This window comes from Macadamia integrifolia, chromosome 8, assembly GCF_013358625.1.
Source record: "Macadamia integrifolia cultivar HAES 741 chromosome 8, SCU_Mint_v3, whole genome shotgun sequence".
Lineage (NCBI taxonomy): Eukaryota > Viridiplantae > Streptophyta > Magnoliopsida > Proteales > Proteaceae > Macadamia > Macadamia integrifolia.
In genome coordinates, this window is record NC_056564.1 from 29,290,630 (window position 1) to 29,309,327 (window position 18,698).

Below are 18,698 nucleotides of genomic sequence, written 5' to 3' on the forward strand. Positions count from 1 at the left end.
GGGGGGGGGGGGGGGTGGTAAGGGAAGTAAATCCACTGTCAAAGTGAACTTATTATATATGTAGTTTATGAAAGTAATCCATATGACAGTGGGAGCTGATGTTTCCAAAAATCAGAGAAAAATCTATTTTTACACTAGTAATGTGTCTCAATACAAAATGGGGGCATTTGATTGAGGGGATAAAAAGCTAGCTTGCTGGCACAAAAAACAACCAGACATGGCAGGGCACAAAGATACTGTGCTGCTCCTGTGCACCATGTACTGAAAATGCTCCTTCACACCGTCCCATTGGCCCGTACACTGGTGTGCACCTATGCAAGTAGGGTAGCATTTTTTCTTGATTGAATCAGACTTTGAAATTTGAAACTATTAAGCCATCTCCCATCTCTCTCACGGTTGGATTTGACATATCAGACAAATGCTTTATGGCATTGAAAAATTTTGTGATGTTTGTGATGGTATTGAGAAAACATATTGAAATTAATATTCGGTTTTTCCTTTGGCCAATCATATCCTTGCTGTTCTGGGGTATTTTAGGAAATTGAAAATAGATTACAATACTTAATACTACTTGGGAGAGAGGGAAAGTAGATAACAGCCAGGAGGTCTCGAGTTTGAACCTTCCTAGTGAGCATGGGCTTTTTGCACACCACAACTCACCAACATTCCCTGACTCTTTAACTCAGCCAGTGGTTGTTTGAAATATCTTTAAAATTACTTCTCACAAAGAACAAATAAAGAACCTCATGACAAGGATAAGAGTCCAAATTGTCTGTGGTAAGCGGTCGATGCAATGAACATCCAACAGCTGGATGAACCCAGCCATGCCCCTAGCCATTGGATACTCATTGCACCTCACCGCCTCACCATAGACAATCTTGACACGGATAATTATCAGTTCTTACAACAGACTACTAGCTCGAGATAGGGTAGTTTCTAATAGACAAGTAGTCAATCCAAACTTGTTAATCAGGTTAATCAATAAAACATGAAGGGAGCTAAGCCATTTAGATAATCCTAATTATTTTTTCTGTATAAGGCTTTTTTTTTTTTTTTTTTCATGAATAGTTGAAAATCTTTTCGAGAGTCAATGGGAAGCCAAAAGGGTAATTTAGAGATCCAAATCCCTCCATGTCTCAGATGGAGTTCAAGTGGTAGTGGTACCCATCCACAACACTTATTGGTTAGGCATCTGGGCAAGTTTGGGTTATTCTTATTGCACTCTGAAAATTTGTCATGCTACACATTATGTTAGCTGGTAAACCCTTTTTTTTTTTTTTTTTTTTTGGTTAAGGGTAAACAAAGAATTAGATAGAGTAGAAAAGCGAAGTACAAGATTAACGTCCAAGCATACCTATACAAGAAACCAAAAAGATACAAAAGAAATTAGAATCTTCACATTGGGCAATGGCATCAACAGAGAGTTTTTTGGATGGATGATTATACACGAGTCTGTTTAGAGTATTTGCACCCTTCTTGGCAATAATATATCAGCTACATTATTGGCTTCTCTAAAATGAAGTGTGATTTTCCAAACAGTAAAATCCAGATATGAACTGACAGAGAGCCACTGCTGCAAGAAAAACCATGGAAATAAAATTTGGGTGCACAACTATCCTCCTTGGCTGGATAACTATGCGTTTCTATTGTCTCTCTCGGTGTCGCCGTCCATTGAGTCTGAGATTATGGAGTCTAACAGGGTTAAGAGAAACGGTTATGTTATTAAAAAATCTACTGATTTAGTAGCTATAAAGATAAATGTATATTAAGCAAGACAACCCCAACCCACAACCCCCCACCCCAACCAAAAAATATCAATACATAAAGCTTAGTGCTCTCCATTGCAAGTGCAATAGATGCAAGAAAAACCCCTAATAAGACGAAGATTACTAAAAGAGAACAGAGTGAATTACAATATCAGAGAAAAGAGAGCGTAAAATGGGAACATCAATATTACAAAGTGAAGCTCTGTTCAAAATGGATGTTGCAGCAGAGGTTTGATTTTACTAACATGGGACCGACTGTGTTGATACATCCACACCTACAGGCCACAAATATTAATGTAGCTCATCACAGTCTGCCAACATCGGTTGTAGCTAGGAGGAATGTTCATATCTGGAATGAAACAAACAAACCAAGGCTTGGAAAAAATGGATGCCCAGTGGACCAAGTCAATTGCTCTAATGTCATGTTTCAATGTTTCAATGTTTCAATGTTTCAATGAAGACGTAGGTATCCAACCAAAAATATTTATAGTCCCTCAGATTTCCCATGCTCATACCTCAAATGATTTTCGCATATCTAATATATAGATAAACCTCTTTGCATGACAAATAAAATGCCCGAGACTTTGTGCAAACATGCATTGAGAACTAGCAGAGGAAAACCCTTCTCCTCTTTCCTATTGTGGACAGGAGTGGTAAACTTTTCGAGTCATAGTTGTCAAGACAGCACCTAGGCGTCCAGGCGCCATGGTCTCTTTTCATTACTGTTTCACCTAAGAGCTCAATCTTTTAGGGAAGGGCCGTGTCAATGTATCTATCAGCTATCCACCGCTTGTACTAGCCACTAGCCAAGATCCCTTGGTCCTTGCATGTGTAGCTCACGTAACATTTTCTTCGAGCGGCACTGAAGGAGAAGAAATGTAGGGAAACTCTTCCGATGCACTTCCCAAGAGTCCAACATTCAATCCCCCTGCTTTGATACCATGTTCGCAACCGTTTCACCTAAAAGCTAAAACTTTTAGTGAAAGGCAACATCAATGCATATATCAACAGTCTCCAATGTCGTCTTGTTGGTATCGCCTTGCGTCCAGGACCCCTCCAATGCCTTGGGTCATCTAGACGCCGTGATAACTATGCTTCAAGTTCAGTTTGCTATAATTAGACAAAGAAGACTAGGGAGCATTGGGTACTCACTCAGTTGTATTAGAAGGCCGATCCACTTCCCTTCGTCTTTCCAAGCATTACATCTTTTGCTTCATTAATTTTGGAAGCAAGGTAATGGCTACCACCTGCATCTGGGTGGTTTGCAACCATCACCCTTCTGTGAGCTTCCTTAACCTTGTCTGGAGTTGCATTTTCCCTGTTAAATGGAAACAAAAATTATGAATGGGAGAGTATGGAAATAAGCCGCCCAAACTCTTCTTGTGCATGTGTCCCATTAAGAATTGATCTGACATGCAAAGTTATGTTTCCCATCCAATGAAAAATGCATGGTTGGATGTCCCACACTGGCAAAATTGACCAGAAAAATAATTATTGACTGCACAAGAAAACATCTATATCGACATATATTTGAGAATTTGTATCTTGGATAATAACGGGTTAAAAGGGAGATCCCTAGCACAATTCAAAGTAGGATTTGGTCCCACCAACTAAAAAAAGCCTTATCCTAACTAGGCAGTGTCATTTCCAGGAACATCTAAGCATAGGTCAAAATTTACAAGTTATCAGGATCTACACCAAAATGTTAGCAAGTTTTCAGCAGTAAGAATTGGTCCATAAGTGTCCATTATTCCAGCATTTAAATGATTAACTAAAAGTTTCATTCAAGAGTTCTTTATTTTGGGTTTATCCACGGGCATTAGCGATGAAGAGGTGAGGCATGTGATGTGAAAGTTTCAGTCAAGCTTCCAATGCTTGAAGCTTAGAGCTTGCTTGTCTTTATCCTACTACAAGAGTGCCCGGTCCTACATTTTTCACCTGCCCCCCTCTGAACTATATACAATTAAATTTGGCAACCAAAAGAAACGATCGACAAAAGCTAGTACATATGAAGATACAACAAAAAGATCTTTCAATAAATCTGCCTCCTGAACAAAGCCACATATTTACTTACAAAGAAAATGAAAAAGAACAGCATTATAGAAATAAATATAAATTTGAATCCTTCAGGGAGAACAACATAACTAGAGACCACTACAACTACCGGTGAGGAGTGATATGGAGCAAATTAGAGATGGTAAAATGATAGGAAGGAAGCTGCATGGATTGAAGCGGTAAGCCAAGACGAGTTAGCAGCAGATATGGCCCTAAATTGCAGAACAGGATTTATATGGTCGCCCCCCAATTAGTGGGGATAAGGCTTGGATAGTTGAGTTCAGTTAGGACAAAAGGATGGCAACAGTTTATAAGAAACCGAGCAGGTCCCATGTCAGAGGTAAAGCATCTTGTCTGGCAGATTCTACCTATTGTTAACCTAAGTTTGAGTCCTTGAGACTTGCAATACAGTACCAGCACAGAGTAAATGAAGTATCCGACAGACAGGGCTTGCAAAAGTTGCAAGAATTAACAAAGCAAATCTTCCTCATTGCTATGAGTTCCATACATTTGTGTTTCCTTTGGTTTGTTGTGAACTTGGTAGGAGTGTTCTATCACTAAATGTTTCATCTATAGATTACAGATAGCCAGCGAGAGCATAATAGTCATATATTTTCAGGAAGATGGTAGTTTTGTGTTATTGTGTTTCCTCATCATCATTTCTAGAGAAGTGATTCTTCTCGCTTAGTGCAGATTTCCCCCGCATGACCCCTCAAAAAATTCTTTTATCATGAATACAAATAAATAAATAAATAAAAGATGAGATACTGCAAATTACAATTCCTTTCAACAGATGCCGCTAGCATTACCTAATGCCAAGAATAAGAGCTGCTTCCCTTTTGGTCATTGTAGGTTGGAACCCACCGTCATAGAACTTGCGGATCTTAGGTGTAGGAGGCCGAGCCTTGAATGCTTGCCAAGCTTGAATTCCATATCTTCCAGCAAGAGCAGCACCTGCTATAGCAAGTCCAGCTAGAAACGGTGTAGCCTGATACATGTTAGAGATTTAACGTTCGTTATTAAGAACCTCCGATACGAGAGATTGCAGTATCAACATAACTGTATCTAAACAGTTCCAGAGATCAATTAGAGAAGTTCTGAAAGTGATATTTACCACTTGTCCACATCAATGGTTCTGTTTCCCCAATCAAACTACAAAGAAAGATATATGTGATATTTCTGATAAAACCATTAATTAGAATACATCAAGTACTAGAGTGATTTCCAGCCCTCCCCCCCCCCCCCTCCCAAAAAAGAAAACCCTTTCTTAGACAGCAATACCTGGCTTATTATTATTATTTTTTTCCCAATGTAGCCAATCACTGAAAACAACAGTCAAACAAGTGATATTGAGAAACTCAAGCACTGAGTTGGGATGCTTGAATACTAAAATACACAAGATATTTGATGAAATACTTCCTTTTGTTGGGGCATTGGACATAAGTTTGCCAACTCCTGAAATTCATATTGATGCAGGTCACTATTTCATCGAACGGTCCAATTTGTTAGGAACTTCGAGGTCTAAAGTACGAAGATTTTGAGGCTGGTGGATGTTTTTTTCCTTTAAGATAAATATGGTGGCAGAAGAAATTTATCGACAGTGAGAATATACACAAGCACAATACATAGAATAAACAATGCAACAATAAAGCAATACAACAGACATCGACACAGGACTACAAAAAAATCAGCATCTCCCTAATCTGGTAAAGGAATGGGACCCTCATAACTATATGTCAGAACCCAGTTTGCCAATTGGTCTGCCACATATTAGCATATTTATGCCTTTGCCCATCATACGGCTCACCAACTTCACTTGCCTCTGTGGGGGCTTCCTCCGGCAGATTCGGATCACTTAAAATTCACGGCTCTATGAAGGAAGGGGTTGGGTTAAGAGCATTTTCAATATTCTTCTTTTCCTCTTTGTCGAGACGAAAAAGGAACCCAGCAACCAAGCCAGAATAATCATTACAGCAAGAAAGAACAAAAGCACCAAATTACATATAGTGATGGAAGTTCTGAACCACAGACCCTGCTTAGCAAGATTTTCAGCAATCTCACTAGCAGATCCAAATTTTTACTGGAACAAGATGCTTATATGGAGTCACAGACTGTGTATGTACCTAATAAGATATAAGTATTGAAGGGCTACTTCCTTCCCTTTGCACCCAAGCAACAAAAAAATGACTCCCCTTTACTATTATGTGAGTCAACAGAGATAAGATTCAAGAGCTAGTAGGATCCAAACTCCCACCAGGCCCAAGTCAGTACCTATCACAAATCACTCCATCAATCTTTGAAGGCCATAGACTGCAGGAGGGTGGAGACATAAAATTTAAGCTTCACAACTACATGTGGAGCAGTTTTTAACTTTAGGAACCAGAGTTGTAGATACCATGAATCTGAGGGACCTTAGGTGTAATGTACCAAATAAAAGAATCACTCCAAGTAAATGAGCCATGGCCCATGTAGGGATTCTTCTGATCATCACTTGAACAGGGCTAATTCATAATTCCTTTCCTCCACAAAGATCATGATATCACCATAAGGACAATCATCTTATGCAGCTTACCCTCTATCAAAGCCGCATTAGAGCAACAATATCATGGGTGTGACCTCCAAACATAAAAAGGTAAGGAAATGGAACCATCCTAAAGGTGAATGGACAATTAGGACCAATGGTCAACTTATTCTCTTCTGCCGTGTATGTAAAAGAGATGAGACACAAGGTGCAATGCCTATAGCCTCCTCTATAGTCTAGAGCACATAACAAGTTTAACCTTTTGGTGAGAAATTTTCCAACAAAGATCCTTACCTTTTAGGAGCACATGGACTAATCAAAGAGGTTCATAAGAGAATGCATGCTAACTGCTGCTAGTGTCATATAAGGTAGTAAACTCAAATTAGGAAGTAAATTTACCATTGATTTCCTGGATCCACACTCTTCTATCTCGATAATTCCTAGAGAAAAGATGTCCCAAAGCTCTCAACTTAAGAGATTAAGAAAAAAAAAAAAAACATAAGTCCTTACTGTATGAATTTGTGCAGGACTGAAGGAATGTATTAGCTCTGTCTATTGGGACCAAATCTTGGAGCTTGGGAAGATCTGAAGTTCATGCAACTTTCATGGTCTTATAGTATTGCGAAAGCCCTTAACGAAGAAACTGTAATAAGCACATGAAAAGTTGATATAGGTACATGGATTTCCTGCTTAGGTAGAGCTACGGATGAGAAGGTACAGGCATGGATACAAAACCAAAGGTTACTGTCATGGAGGAAAGGGGGAAAAGAGCAGACATTCATCCCTAATTAACTTCGTCCAGAAGATGTGAAAGGTTCTATCAAAAATCCAAAATCCACAACCCAGAGAGAACATATCTGATAGCAGATGGAATTCAAAAAACTCTAGCATCGAAGCAGTTCACTGGAGGAATCCAATTCAATCTAGCCCATTAGAACCCCATTAGAACCAAACATCAATGTCTCAAATTGATGATCCAAAAGTAATCGAGGGGAAAGAAAAACAGCATTTTTAAGAATCGAACACAAATCAGCATCGATATTTCATTCCTTTCTCTTCTAATCTTTCCCAATTGCTTATCTTTCAATTCTCAATAAATAATAAAAAGTAAAAAAAAAAAACCAACCGACTAGAATAGCAAACCTGGTAGACCAAAAGACAAAAACCACTGAATAATCCCACAGGGAGTCGTCCGAGATCTGAACTTACCATTTCCTGAAGAGGTTCAGGATTGAAGAAAAGAACATTGATTTGTCCCTGCAATTAATTATATGGTTTGTTCTTCAAGCTGTTAAGTAGCTCTCTTTGTCAAGGCCTCATCCGGAGGACAATAATCCATTCTCAGGTTTTCAGAGGTTAACCGAAGGATGAGTGGGAGTAATGATTGTCTGCCGCGGATGCGCGGTGCGACGAGCATCGGACGGCAGAGGATATTTTCACGTGGAGGTGGACATCGGTGTGTAGTGATGAATTAAAAACATTTGTGGACTAAAAAATATTATAGGCATGATGATGTGGATGATATAAATAATAATAATAATAATAATAAAAATTTGGTACATAATAATAATAATAATAAATTTGGTGTGTTATGATATAAATATATATATATATATATGGAAAAAGGTTGGGTATGCCGTCGATATCAAGTATGCTAACATCCATTGTATCTATCTCTCTTTTCTCTTTTTTTAAAATGACCCTCATATCTTTCCTGAATGATACTCCATCATGTGTTCTTGGTGCTATCCGTTAGCATACTTGATATCGGCGGCATACCTATCCCTCTCCCTATATATATATATATATATAAAATTGGGAGAGGATTGGGAATGCTAGCGGGATGTAATGGAATTAGGAATGCTAACGGTTTATTGGCCTTTAGATTAGATAAATTAAGATCTATGCCATTGATTAAGTATAGCGTGTACGTATCTATGACACTCTCTTGCAACTCCTTACAACTCCTTTCCCTCCCATCCTTTGGTCTCTTTCCCTTCTTCATCTCCGCTCCCTTGCCCTCCTCCACCTCCGGCTCTGGCTCTCTTCCCCTCGCATTCCCTTGTTAACTAGAAGGTTCTTCCTATTACTATAACACAGTCCACTCCGGTCATTCCGCTTGCACCTTGGACTCCCTCCCCTTGCAACTCTTGGTGTCCTATCCACCCCTCCTTCTCTGTTCCCCACTTCATCAAAGTTTGGATTTTGAAATTCAGCTTTCTTTGTTGCCAATTACCAAAACCTGTTTTTCTAAAACCATGCGATCATCAGAATGGAGTTCAAAAATTCTGAATTTCTGGAATCTTGGGTGCTAAAGAGTTGGTTGAAAAGAGGATAGCAGAATTTTAAATCCCAGATAATTGGGAGTGGGTGGAGGTGGACTCTCTCTCCCACTCTTTGTAATAATGAACCATTCCTTCCCTAATGGTCTTCAAACCTTTTTTGGGAAATCCGCAGGCTGGGTCAGAGAGAAGAAAGTCGAGACAGAAAGGAAAAAGATTGGGCGGAACTTCCAAAGTTGGGGCTCCGGTGGCATTTCAGATGGAATTTCTACAGGCCTTCGGCGGTTCAGTTGATCTTCCACTATTCACCAAAATTTTGGTGTTCGCAGGGTCATTTTCAGCGTCCTCTCCGATCAATGCAATTTCACCCTTGCTGCCAACTCATCCTCTGGTGGTATGGCTCTTTTCTTGGCTGTATCGCCTCTCCCCTCCTCTCAATTCTACCACTAAATGGCATCTCCACTCAATTCAATCTTCCTGTTCCTAATTCATCTACTTCTTTAACTTGTTGCTCCTTTCCTCAAGGCACATCGTACAATCCCATCACTTTCTTCACCTCCTCCATGTGAAGCTTTCTTCACCCCTCCATTGTATCCTTCCCACTTTCTTTCACCCATGATTTCTTTATGTTTTTAACCTGCAGCCCACTCCTCATTTTCTCATCGCATCTTCCCCTACCCCATTTGCTGAACTTGGTACTGTGATAGTTGTAATATTCCCCTCTTCCCTCTCGTGAGGTTGTTATTCAATAAATTTAATCCGTTACTGAAAAAAAAAAAAAAAAAGGGTGGAGGCAGGGATAAACAAAAGATAGAGAAATTGAAGGTGGAGGTAGGGGCAGTGAAGGTTTTGGAGAGGAGGCTCAAGTTGCAGAGTGGGAGAGGGGAACCGGAGAGGGAGGAAGGGAAAGGGAGAGTAGACAATGACATTACAAAAAATTTCTTAGTTAAAAGAGAGAGAGAGAGTAGAGTAGTAGTGGCGGATTGAAAGTTCGTCTTTCTTTTCAGGCGACCATGTTGCCGAATTTTTCAGGCCAGATAAATGGAAGGGAGGCGGAGTCGGAGTAGGAGACGGAGAGAAATGGGAAAGGTAGAAGAAGGAAAGATGAAAAAAGTAGAGCGACAACATTGATAGCGGTTTTGTAGGACAACAATTATAAACGGTTGAGATCTTTTAGTTTTCATCTGACGGTCACTAAATCGCTAGCATTCCTAATTCCATTACATCCCGTTGGCATTCGTTTCTTTTTCCATATATATATATTTTGGATAAGCATAAATAAATGTATTAAGTTAAAGAGAAATTACATAGTCATGGTGTCTATTAGGGTTACATGTCATATAATATATTTGGGTGGTCTTCAATAGTTTTACGATAGAAGGAAATTATTTGTGAAATTAATGAAATCTCATGAAATTTTATAAAATGTATGAGAGGCCAAGCTTCATTGCAAGGGAATGGAAGAAGATTAGTTAACTTCTTTTGTGCGCCATACTTCATGGATCTCCCACCCTTTGGTGTTACATGTCCTTAAACCTGCCAGAGTTCATTCTGCTTCCACTGCTTCTCCTTGAATAGTTGTAGTAGTATCTGAGCTAATAATCCTAAGTTGACCCTGTAATATAATTCCAAATACCTATCTTGAAGCTGAAGATAAACTATTAGTTGCTCGAGCACAAACCAAAACTTGGTAGTTAAAAAAAAAGATATGAAGGTTTCTATTCAATTGTGCCGGATCATTTGTAGCAAATGATTCATTAGTACATCTTGGCAATATATTTAAATCAATAATCCACATATTTATTTTTTGTAGAACATTCATTGGGTTTGTGCTACCTTTGGATGCAATGATGTCATTCCAGTGTTGCCAAAGGACTCCGTCGGCTTCTACCTGTGGATCTGCCGGCAAAGTGATCTTGATCCCAGGAGTACTCCTATCTTTCCCTAACCTGGCTGATGGAAAGCTATTGAAATATTTTTTTGATAAAATAGTTATTTTACCGTCTCCATCAATGAGGTTGCATTGATATTTTATAGCCGTAATCCAAGATGTCCTGCTGCCCAAATGTGTTTTGAAAATTCACAATTAATGAATAAATGCAGAGAGGATTCAATACTCTTGTTGCAAAAAACATGAGAAGTATCAATGGTAGCCATTGTCCCACTATTTCTTTTACTGGGATTCCATTTTGTAACGTCCACCACAGAGACATTTTGAATTTAGGGTGTATTTATAGTTTCCATAGAAACTTCCACCATCTGCTTAAAATACCTCCTATTCCTACCTGTTGGCCTTGGTTTTTTTGTATGAAAACAACACCTGCTTTTGTGGAGAATGATCCATCTATCGTTAGCGAACATACTCATTGATCATTTTGAGATGAAGGCTGAATTTGGGTTGGGTCCTCTTGTGATGGATTTCATTAAGCTATTCTTTTTAATGCATTGGACTTTGACCATAGTAGAATTCAAGTGTCAGTCACAAGACCGTACGAGAACCTGATTTGGATTCCCCAAGGATACGATTGACTACATCAAAAAAAGTTGGGTCTTCTTGACACCCCTTTAGAGTTCACAATTCAATTACCCAAATTGGAGAAATTTTTCCTCCACCGTAGGAGAAGGTTCACCACACCATACAAGGGTTTTCACAGACCCTATAAGATTGGTATGTTTTCCAAAATACCCCTCATGCATTTGAAGCTCCACAATCAAGAGATCCCCCTTCATAGTGGCTTTAGGAAAACTCATTTCGCCAAAATTTGTTAGAAAGTTGTGATATGTGGTTAATGTAATAATCACTTGCCACTGTATATTTTTAGGCAAAAAGAACGTTTACTCGATCATGTGCACCTACAACACATGGGATGGAAAAAACCAAAATCAAACTGATTCTTCTTTGGTTTGATTAGGCCTAATTATAAATGTCGATTTCTGTTTCAGTTCCAAATTGACACCTTTATTAAGAGATACTTTCTGAAGAATTTATTAATACAACCAACTAATATAAAATATAAGGAGACATATATGCCACTTTACCCAGAATCCAGTATGGAATCTCTCCTCTTGGCCTCACTCCATACATATAAAATCATAATAAAAACTAGATAAACCATACAAAGCTAATTAGTTTATTGCCAAAGAGTTACCAACTCGATTCTCCTTGAACACAGCTATATATATCCCAAGATGAATCCGGTGCACAAGGCTCCCACATCTGTAAGATTTAGGAGAATAAGAACTACGCAACCTTATCCCTGAGAATGTTGAGAGAATGTTTTGACAATAATCCATAACAATATCTACTCATACAACTTGGAAGGGAGGCGTGGAGTGAGTAGAACTTCAAGTGGGTTTGCCTTGGGCAATGAAAGGGCTAGGCCTTCAGTCATGTCCACGGGCATTTGTTGAGGAGTCATCAAATTGAATCCTTGCAACAGACGAGCAAGCGTCAAGTGCATTACCTTTGTGGCGAATGTGATACCAACACACACACGCCGGCCGGAACTGAACGGAATATACTCAAAATGTCGGCCCTTAAAGTCTATATCTGCAGCATCATTACCGGTGAGAAATCTCTCCGGCCGGAATTCATGAGGTTCTGACCACACACGGGGGTCCCGATGTAGCTTCCTTAAGTTTATGATTAGGCGAGTGCCTTTGGGTACATGATATCCACCTACTTCACAATCTTCCATTGCTTCATGTGGTAATGATAAGGGTAGAGGTGGGTATAGGCGCAATGTTTCCTTTACAATGGCATCAAGGTACACTAAATTCTTGATATCTGATTCGTCCACATGTCTATTTCGGCCCACGTGGACATCCAACTCTTCTTGGGCCTTTTTCAACACTTGTTGATTGTTCAATATCAAAGAAAGAGCCCAGGACATGGTGATCGATGTGGTTTCTGTTCCTGCTAGGATGAATGTCTGCCATTGGGAAGGAGAGATCATTAGGGAATTAAACATATTAATAGTTGAAATTTTCTTTTTATTAGAAAAAAAAAGTTTGGATCAGGTTCTCCTAAGAGAATGGTTCTCATACAATGTCTGATCTCTACATGGAATCCATTCGATGAGAAAATCTATTGTAAAAAAAAAAAAGAAGGTTTTAGCAGTTGTTCATATAGGTCGGTAGGTATACTCATGGTTTCAAGTATCAATATCGTTTCGCCGTATCGGATCAGTATTAATTGAGATCGGTCCCTAATCCCTGACCTATCCGAATCAGTTATCCGTACCGTTTCAGGGGTAAAACAGTAAAAAAAAAATTTGTACTTTAAAAAAAAAGCAAGGGAAAAACCGATCGATATGCGCCGATCCGATCCAATCTGGATCTCAATCTGTATTGGTATCGATATCATCCCCTAGATCCATGGGTATACTTGTAGAGGTGTTAATGGGGCGAGTATTTTAAACCCCAGTCTAACCCTAAAGTCCCTTAACTCAGCCTAGGTTGAACTCAATCTTAGGTCAGGTCAGGCCTAATTCCATCGAGCTCAACCCAACCCAGATTGACCCTAATTGACCTTGAAGGGGTTTGGCTGCCTTGATTGGCCCTAAAAATTTGATAAATTTAAAAAAAGTTTAATATAATAAATTATTTTCCCATAAAAAGTGTTATGAATTAAAAAAGGAAAATAAATAAGTTAATGCAATAATTCATACTGAAGGTGGGTGGAGGGGAGAGGAAGTTGTGCTGAATTAAAATATTTGTAGATTAAAAATATATGTATGATGGTGTGGCTGTATAAATTATAATGAATTTGGTGTATCCATGGTGAAACATATTTATATATACGGATAAACATAATGTATATAGGGTTTAGTTGGGTGGGTTGGTTCAGGCTCAACCCAACGGCTCAGCCAGGTTGGCATGGCTTTTCTTACACCCCTAATACTTCTAATAAGATTTGGAGAATGGATTCGCTGTTCATACGATCACCTGGTTATACGGGAGAGCATCTGACACATGTAACACTACATGTCATTGCATGAGTGAAAAAGGTTATTTTAAAAAACAAAGAGCCGTGTGTTGGATGCTCATTCAAATGACCAACGGATCCAATCTCTAAGATTTGGAGAAGGGTTATCTTATCACTAAGAAACATATACTTACTAGTGCAGTTGCCTTGATGATGGTACAACGGTCATAGCCCAATAGTTCTGGCTTATCCTCTGGGAAGATAGATAACATCACATCAATGAAGTCAAGCTGATCACCTTCCGGCGACTTAGCCTCACCGGAGGAGTCTCTCTTCTGCTTCTTGTGGTGATGTTCTTCCATCCAATTTTCCATTAAAGAGTCCAATTCCTTGGCAATACATTTCATGGCTTTCACATTTCCTTGCAAATCCATCCATTCAAGATAAGGGAACACATCAGATAAATCCAAAACCCCTGCTTGATAAGCAAACTGCTCAATCGCCTTTCGAAATCTTCGAGCTTCAATCTCATCTTCACCATCACCGATGACGCTGCAATATCGTTTTCCGGCAATCATCCTAGTGATGACATTGAGATTCAGGTGGTTGAACCATTGATTCATCTCCATCTTGACTGGATCATGGGTACCATTATACAACTGTTTGATGAAAGTATCCACTTCAGTGGCTATTACATGCTTGAGCATCTCAAGCCTTGTTTTGGACAAGAGCTCAAGTGTAGCTATCTTTCTCATCTTACGCCAATATGGGCCATAAGGGGTGAAGGGAAAAAAGGCATAGTTGTAGCCTAGGTACTTCCCTACACTGTTACGTGGCCGTGTAGCAAAAACCAAGCCATTGGTGGTGAAGCAATCCTTCGTCATCTCCCAACTACTCACAACAAGCGTTTTATGCACACCAAGCTGAAGCATGAAGACTGGCCCATACTTATCTGCCATGGCACCAAGTGTGCGTGGAATGTGTTTCTGTCCACCAAGCAGATGGAGATGACCGATTATTGGCCAGGCGCCACCTGCTTCAGGGGGTGCCACCGCCGCCGGCCGCCCTTTAGTCTGGTGGTTAGTGTTGGCCTGCCTCTTTCTCCATAGGTTGCAGATGAATAAGATAAAGGCAAGAGAGGCTCCAACTAGTACTGTTGCTCCCACTTGGGGATGAAGAGAGTCCATAATTGAAAATTGGGGTGGGATGGGAAGGGAAGCATAGATCATAGCAAAGGTATATATCTTTAGTAATATTTATATCTAATCCAAAGGCACTGTTTTTCGGTGGAGATTTTCAGCCCACATGCCAAAAGCATTTTTTTGCAGTGAATGTAGTGATGTGGTAAATATCGAATGATCAAAAGGACCTCGACATGCGTGCCCGGATACTGCAGACATTAATTGCTCCAGATGTCTTATACTCTTAAACTAAATGAATGGATTTGTCACATGTGGAAAAGGCAATGGCGGAAGTTGGTGCTTTGTGGTGATGTTGTTACCGCTACCAGAGTACCACCTGATTTGATTCTCTCTCTTTTTATTTTTTATTTTTCCTTCTTATTATGTTAATATATAATTCTTTATCTTTCTCTTTTCTTATTTTATTATATAATTTTTCATGTCACGTGGTGTTTTCGGCTACATATAATGGGAGACAAAATGACGGGCCTACTCCACTAAAATATGAAAAATCGACCCTTCTACCCTCTCATTGGTCTTGCATTTGTGTAAAGTCATGCAAATGAACAACTTTCTTCTTCTCAGAATAAATAAATAATTAATTAGGTTTGATTTGTTTCTCCTTATTTTCCATTAAAAAAATATTTTTTAATAGAATTTCCTATGAAAAAAACAAAATGAATTCTTATCTTTCCTTATCCAGTGATATTTTTAATAGCCAAATTATCCTTCATTTTAACATTATCTCTCTTTCTTCCTTTTCTATATGAAAATGATTTTCATCATCTCTCTTTCTTTTCTTTGTTTATTATTATTTTTATTAAATAAAAGATTTTATATATGATTATGCACACAATTGCTGAAGAAGTCGGTGGAGAATTATTGGAGTGACAGTCATTGGAGATGAGCCAAGTCCCAGTGAGTACTCTCAATTATTCATTAGGCTATTTTTATTGCTAACCCATAAGGACAATAACTTCCCTAACTTTTAAATAAACTGACTCAATAACAATACATATAGCCACTAGCTGACCATGCATGGGGCAAGTAACAAAATGCCTGTTTTTTGTTGGGGCACTAGCCGTATGTTTACACGAACCTGAACCTTTTCAGTGGGCATTGAACGGCTGGCAACACTAGGACATGCACCCCAAGTGTCTCATAATTGTCCAATGTGCACTGGAGGAGTTGGCACACTTAAGAAGATCTCTTTCTAAGATGAACTTCCGAAATTCATTTTTTTTATTGGTCACAATTGCATCAAATGGTCCAATTTGTTTAAAGAATTTAGAGATCTAAAGTAGGAAGATTTTGAGGTTCATACTAAGTTTTAAAAAATAATAATAATAAAGGAAGAGGGTTCCGTAAAAGGCAGTGTGGCTTCTACACCAACATAGAGACCAGTGGAGCCATAAAAAAACATCAACAACAATGAGATTTCAACCTTTCATGTGGGACAGGACAGTCATTTATACTGATCACTATTGCATCAAATGGTCCAATCTAGGGGTGTCAATCGGTCGGTCTGGCTCGGTTTCGGTCCGGGTTGAGTCGGTTTCGGTGTGGGAAAGTTGAAACCGAAACCGAACCAATAAGAAAATTTCGATTTCAATTTGGTTTCGATTTCGGTGCAGTTTGGTTTCTGTTTGTCTTCGGTTTTTTAAATCGATTTGTAATCGGGTTGGTTTTGGTTTTTGGTCCAGTTTGGATTCGACTTTCCATACAAATGTTTACAAAACTATGCAAATTTTGATTTTTTTTAATGAATTTTGGAGTGTTTCGATTTCTTACCGGTTTGGTTTTAGTTTCGGTCTGGGTTTTGAGTAGGTTTCGGTTTGGTTTTGGGTTCATCCAGTTTTCGGTGTGGTTCGATTTGGTTTTAGGGTTGCAATACTTCAAATTGAACTGAACTAATAAGGCTTCGATTTAGTTCAATCTGTATTATTATCGGTTTGATCTGATCAATTTTACTGGTTCGATTTAGGAATTGACACCCTTAGTCCAATCTGTTAAAGGAATTTAGAAATGTAAAGTAGGAAGATTTTTAGTAAATGACATTGGGGAGTGGGAGTAGCTAAAGGTATCTTTAGTAATATTTATGTCTAATCCAGAGCACCGTTTAGTCCGTAAAGGTTCCCTACCGAAAAGTCTATTTCTCATACGAAATGGATGGATTTGTCACATATATGGCAAAAGCAACGGTGGAGGTTGGTGCTTGGTAGTGATGTGATGCCACTGTCACGTGGTGCTTTTGCCTACATATAGTGGAGACAAAGTGGAGACAAAATCACGGATCCACTCCACTGAAATATGAAAAAACCATGCTCGTGAATAGGGATGTAAACGTATTGGATACAAATCAAATTCAGATTGGATGTTTTTGAATCTGGATATTTTTTGGGTGGATAAGGATATTCCTAAACGAATATTGATGCAAATTGAATTCAGATTTTTAACTATCTATTTACTCTTGGACTTGTATAATCTAGACCTTCCTCTCCCCCCGCCTCAAATGAATATAATTTTCTCTTAATTCATATTTCTAAGTTGTTTCAACTCTTTTCCTCATTTTGTAGAACCTTTTTAAATTTCAAGAACCCTCAAAATCATTAATTGATTATTTAATTGAATCGAATAATTCAAAATTTAATCTAAATATTCTTTAACCCGATACAGATACCTCTAAATGAATACGAATGTGAATTCGAATTTGAATTCGGATTTCGACTATCCATTTACATCCCTACCTTGTGTACCCATTATTGGTCCTACTAGTGAAAGGTCATGTAAGTGGACAACTTTCTTCTTCTCAAATAAATAAATAAATTTGATTTTTTTTTCTGATTTTCCATTAAAAATTTGAGTGGCAAGATAGGTATCTCACCCCACTGTATCTGGGTGCAGGAGCTACATTACCTTTTGGATTTCTTTTTTCTTAAAATACAATAGAAAAGGGTCAAGAGAAGGCTACCTCTTAAAGTAGGTACACGCTAAGAGACATGAGAAATGGGAACACGTAAGAATATTCAACAAGAAGCACGAAATTTTCACACCGGCTTTATATCGGTGTGGACACGTGCCATAATATAGCATTCTTTGTTCCCAAACAATATGTAGGACGACTGTAGTCAGGGACTCAGGCAGTGCAGGAAAGGCTATAGAGAGGTTAGGCCTCACACCAACGAAGATGGGCTTAGAGAAATCCACGAAGAAGAGTAGAGCCAATGAAGACCCATAGGGCCACAAGTCCAAGGAAGAAGAGAGTTAGGCAAGAGTCCCACTCCAAAGAAGAAAAGGAAGGGTGAAAAGAAACTCTGAAGTCCTAAGGGTTCCACTCATTAAAAATGAAAGCCCATAAGGCAAGTGAGGGGAAAGCTCATTGGGCTTGAAATCGGCCGGAACTTATTTTTATGCCCAATTGTGTCTTGGCATAGGGAAAGCTAGATGGACAAAGTTCCCTTGCCCAAGGAGGTCGATTCAAGCATTGGAATCGGCCGGACCTTATTTAAATTTTTGAATCCTGATTTATAACCAAGGCAATGGGGAATGTTAGTGATGGTGTGAAATGAGCAAATGGGGGTTACAGTAGACGGCAGATGCGAGACATCCAACTTTTGGTTGAGGGGAACTAGAATCAAATGTGGGTTCCAAATTTTGGTTGAGGGGAACTAGAATCAAATGTGGGTGAGTAACACAATTGAATTGCCATCTCAATACCAATAGATTTCTTGACTTTTTTTCAAATGCCCTGGTTTCATGTTTGATGGCTTGATCTTCATTTTTTTTCCCATCATTGTTTCCACTTTTACTCAATATAAAAATGCTAATGGTTTTGTGCACAGTCGTGCATGGTGCACTACCGTACACACAACCATCGGATGGTGTTAAAAGGGATGCATGTAGACTTCATCCCACATCCAATGGCTTTGTGCATGGTCATGCACAAAACCCTTTGCTATTAAAAAA

At 38.9% G+C, this 18,698-nt stretch overlaps 2 protein-coding genes across 7 annotated transcripts; both read right to left on the reverse strand.

Moving 5' to 3' along the window:
- Nucleotides 1-1,337: 1,337 nt before the first annotated feature.
- On the reverse strand, nucleotides 1,338-7,791 carry LOC122087265 (mitochondrial import inner membrane translocase subunit TIM14-1). 6 transcript variants are annotated; one of them, XM_042656337.1, is made up of 4 exons: nucleotides 7,552-7,791; nucleotides 4,631-4,809; nucleotides 2,919-3,084; nucleotides 1,338-1,677 (listed from the first exon to the last, which is right to left on the reverse strand). In XM_042656337.1, the coding sequence occupies exons 1-3, from the start codon at nucleotides 7,552-7,554 to the stop codon at nucleotides 2,928-2,930; spliced, it is 339 nt and encodes a 112-aa protein (XP_042512271.1). In that variant the 5' UTR covers nucleotides 7,555-7,791; the 3' UTR covers nucleotides 1,338-1,677; nucleotides 2,919-2,927. The 6 variants fall into 6 exon arrangements, with proteins under 6 accessions (XP_042512271.1, XP_042512267.1, XP_042512269.1 ...); XM_042656333.1 differs by having other exon boundaries at nucleotides 1,338-1,692; nucleotides 7,552-7,789; XM_042656335.1 differs by lacking the exon at nucleotides 1,338-1,677 and adding an exon at nucleotides 1,887-2,726.
- A 3,798-nt stretch (nucleotides 7,792-11,589) lies between these two features.
- LOC122086257 (xanthotoxin 5-hydroxylase CYP82C4-like) lies at nucleotides 11,590-14,760 on the reverse strand. The gene is made up of 2 exons (XM_042654998.1): nucleotides 13,746-14,760; nucleotides 11,590-12,556 (listed from the first exon to the last, which is right to left on the reverse strand). Exons 1-2 carry the CDS (start codon nucleotides 14,736-14,738, stop codon nucleotides 11,927-11,929), a joined length of 1,623 nt encoding a protein of 540 aa, XP_042510932.1. The 5' UTR covers nucleotides 14,739-14,760; the 3' UTR covers nucleotides 11,590-11,926.
- Between the last annotated feature and the right edge of the window lie 3,938 nt (nucleotides 14,761-18,698).

Excerpts from the sequence above, each read along its gene's own strand:
- LOC122087265 (XM_042656337.1), bottom strand. Across the intron at positions 3,085-4,630 it reads GCTCTTATTCTTGGCATTAG|GGAAAATGCAACTCCAGACA; the intron begins GTAATGCTAGCG and ends TCCATTTAACAG.
- LOC122086257 (XM_042654998.1), bottom strand. The coding sequence starts at position 14,738 with ATGGACTCTCTTCATCCCCAAGTGGGAGCAACAGTACTAGTTGGAGCC. Across the intron at positions 12,557-13,745 it reads TCATCAAGGCAACTGCACTA|ACATTCATCCTAGCAGGAAC; the intron begins GTAAGTATATGT and ends TCCCAATGGCAG.